The sequence below is a fragment of the Sinocyclocheilus grahami genome, unplaced genomic scaffold, assembly GCF_001515645.1.
Source record: "Sinocyclocheilus grahami isolate Dianchi unplaced genomic scaffold, SAMN03320097.WGS_v1.1 scaffold554.1, whole genome shotgun sequence".
NCBI lineage: Eukaryota > Metazoa > Chordata > Actinopteri > Cypriniformes > Cyprinidae > Sinocyclocheilus > Sinocyclocheilus grahami.
In genome coordinates, this window is record NW_015505733.1 from 568,229 (window position 1) to 571,365 (window position 3,137).

Consider the following 3,137-nt stretch of genomic DNA (forward strand, 5'->3'; position numbering starts at 1 on the left):
GAGGATGTGATGCATTTAGAATCATTTTGTAATCAAACTGTTACCCTCTGAACTGTAATCGAATCAAATTGAGAGGCCAGTGAAAATGTGCACCTCTATTGCACAGAAGAATAGTTAAATTTCTCTGTATTCAAAAACAGTTTTGGAAATGGGTTCAATCATGAGATTCGATTTGCAGTATATTAATACTTAAACTATTTTGTCAAAGTATAATAGGAATGACAGTAAATTAAATGTACTAAGACAATAATATTTGTATGTGACAGGGCTTCTTCGTTCAAGAAGACGTTCTGACAATGTTTTACACTCTGCAACCTTTGACAGTAACATAACACCCATTTGTACAAAAACACTCTTATTAACAAAATTTTGTTGTACTAAAATATTTTCCAGGACAAATAATTATGTTGGAAAAGTGCTTTGCAAAACCCCCTTAACATTTTAAATATTTACAAAAAAAACTAAACAGATTTTTGCCTGAAAAATATAAAAATTTGGGCTGTTATTATTATTTTGGTAGCATAGAAAATACAGAAAGTCAACACGAGTTTAGTTTAAAAAAACTTTTAAGAGGTTCCTTCTATCGGTGTTTGCCATAAACATTGCCCTATTATAGTATGATTTAAAGCAATAAAACCATACTTAATGGATAACTTAAACAAATACAAATCAAAATCATTTCATGTGAGAAGCTGCATACAATATAATGCGAAGGTTTCCACTAGCCAGCCTTTTTATACGATTGTGTGTATAAGCTAAGGTTTGTTGTTACTGAAAAAAGCTTGGCAACCTCAAGTACATTCCCCAGGAGTGGTTAAAACATAATCTGAGAGTACTAGTTTAAGCATAGTTTTGATTGTCACATACTTATTAAAAGAGTGAGCTCTGGGACATTCACCCTCTATTCATCCACAGTTAAGTCTGGGCTATAGTTTAGAAGGTCAGAGGTCACTAGAAGGTCCCGGGATCGTCCTCTCAAGTTCAGAACCTCTTCCAGTAACCTCAGAGTCAAGTCCCTGCCCTCAGACTCCTCTAACAGAGGCCAATCCAACAGCTGAGCACTGGAGGGGAGAGCCGGCAGACCAGGCTCATATTCCTCTAGTGGATTGGGATAGAGCAGCAGACGAAGAGAAGGGATTCCTGCCGCTGTACGGGCCAGGCAAAGCAGTCCCGTTCTAGAGAGCGGGTTTAAGGCCAATCTTAATCTACGTAAAGCCTGACAGCTGGACAGGGAGGGAAGAAGAGCACTCAGGAGACTGTCTGAGAGGCCACAACCACAAAGTGAAAGCTGGCACAGAGAGTTTTCGGCTTGAGCTAAGAGACGGCGCAGAGAGGGCAGGGACGATTCATCAAGCCAGTTCTCACTCAGGTCAAGTTCTCTCAGGAATGGAGCATGCTGGCTGCAGGAGAGGTAGGCCAGGTCTGTGGAGGTCAGGCACAGGTATGGCAGCTTCAGCACCTCCAGAGGCTGGGAAAGAGAGCTGCAAACAGAAAAAAACGAAGATTTAAACATGTGCCAAGTTCACAGAAATTTAGCTTTCACAGGGTTTTGAAAAACTTTCATCCATTGTCAAGCAAGCTGTCAAATTAATGACTCTAAAATATCAAACAAACATACACCAAAAATATATAAAATATTGCAATCTATTCATTGAATGTATGAACTGCATTTTTTGAATAAAAAAAGTTTTCAAAGTTATTGACCTCCTACTAAATTAATGAAGTGTATGTGTGTGTGTGTTGTAGGAAAGTCTATTGATCATCAAGATTGAGTCTTTGCACCAAAGGCATTACAATCTTTCCCAAAATGGCCTGGTACTTCAAGGAATCCCTGATGTCCTTCATAAAGTGAAGATTTCCACTTCCTATAACATGAAGATGGTGTTCTTCTGCTCATAAGCGTTGCCTTTTTGGCACCAGACATACTGCTGATCCAAAAGTTCCAGTTTGGTCACATCACTCCATAAAACACTCTTCCAGAACTCCTCGGGTCTATCCAAATGAATTTTAGCACATTCAAGTCAGTGTTTTATGTTCTTCTTGGTCAAGAGTGGCATTAGGCAAGCTCTCCAAACATGAAGGCCATGCTTGTCTAGTGTTCTTATACTCTGCATTGAAATGCTTTTTTCCCCTCCTTTCATCAGGCCATCTTGCAAGTCTTTGGCAGTATATTAGTGACTTAAAACGTTGGATAGGGGTTGAATAATTATGACAAAGCTGTATCCCATAACTCAAACACATCAAAAAAAAAAATTTTTTAATTAGCCACTAAACTGTTATAAATGCTATATTTATCCATGCTGTTCTGCATCTTTAAATGTCAGAGATATGTCACATGCTGTGATGATGAATTTCATTTCTATGAATAACATGGCACTGTACTGGGCATGTCTCTTTTATGGCACACTTTGTCATGAAATTGAAAAGGGACATGTAGAGAGAACACATCCGTACCTTTTGTCCGTCAGTCCCCTGACCACAGCCAGCAGCAGAGCCTGAACGCAGAGGCGGTTCGGAGGGCACTCGCCCGCTTTTCTGCTGCCTCCAACGGTCAGTGTTCTCTCGGGCCACCGCTGGACGAGCTCACCGACAGCTAGAGGACGGCAGTGGGTGAAGGCGGCGTCCAGCAACGCTCGGTAGAGCTCCCTCGGCACACAACTTAACCAATACGGCGAAGAGCTGTGGTCGCTCACCACCTCCCGGGCGCACAGGTTCACCAAAGACAGGACCATCTGTGCACAAATGAGGACGGCATCAGGGATTAATACTGCAAATCAAAAGGCAGATTACAGCATGTTGATTAATTAACAAGTAAAGAAAAGAATCGTCAAACCTTTATTTCTCCAGAATGCCCCGGAAATCACCTCGATGTTTTCAAAGCAGGCACAAAATGATCTCCCCCTAATCACACCGTAATCCTGCATACTAACTACATCTTATATTCAATGAGACTCGTTTAACAGGCGTCTTAAATGTCTACCACACCTAAATATAGGATTTAATAAATGCTCAACCTTTAGCGGGTTGTAGACGATTAATGCCTGCTTTATGGCTTGAGAACAATACGCGGGACGTGAGGAATGGACTTGTAAAATATAACTCTGTGCGATCAGTATGAATCTTAAAAAAAAAAAAAA

At 40.5% G+C, this 3,137-nt stretch overlaps 1 protein-coding gene across 1 annotated transcript in view; it reads right to left on the minus strand.

Moving 5' to 3' along the window:
* Nucleotides 1-548: 548 nt before the first annotated feature.
* Nucleotides 549-3,137, minus strand: part of LOC107556061 (leucine-rich repeat-containing protein 14-like) — a 14,152-nt gene continuing 11,563 nt past the window's right edge. Inside the window, exons 4-6 of the mRNA XM_016239051.1 lie at nt 2,981-2,985; nt 2,455-2,767; nt 549-1,481 (exon numbers count right to left, since the gene is read on the minus strand). Coding sequence (XP_016094537.1) covers nt 902-1,481; nt 2,455-2,767; nt 2,981-2,985 — 898 coding nt within the window. The 3' untranslated portion in view covers nt 549-901. The remainder of the gene's footprint in view (nt 1,482-2,454; nt 2,768-2,980; nt 2,986-3,137) is intronic.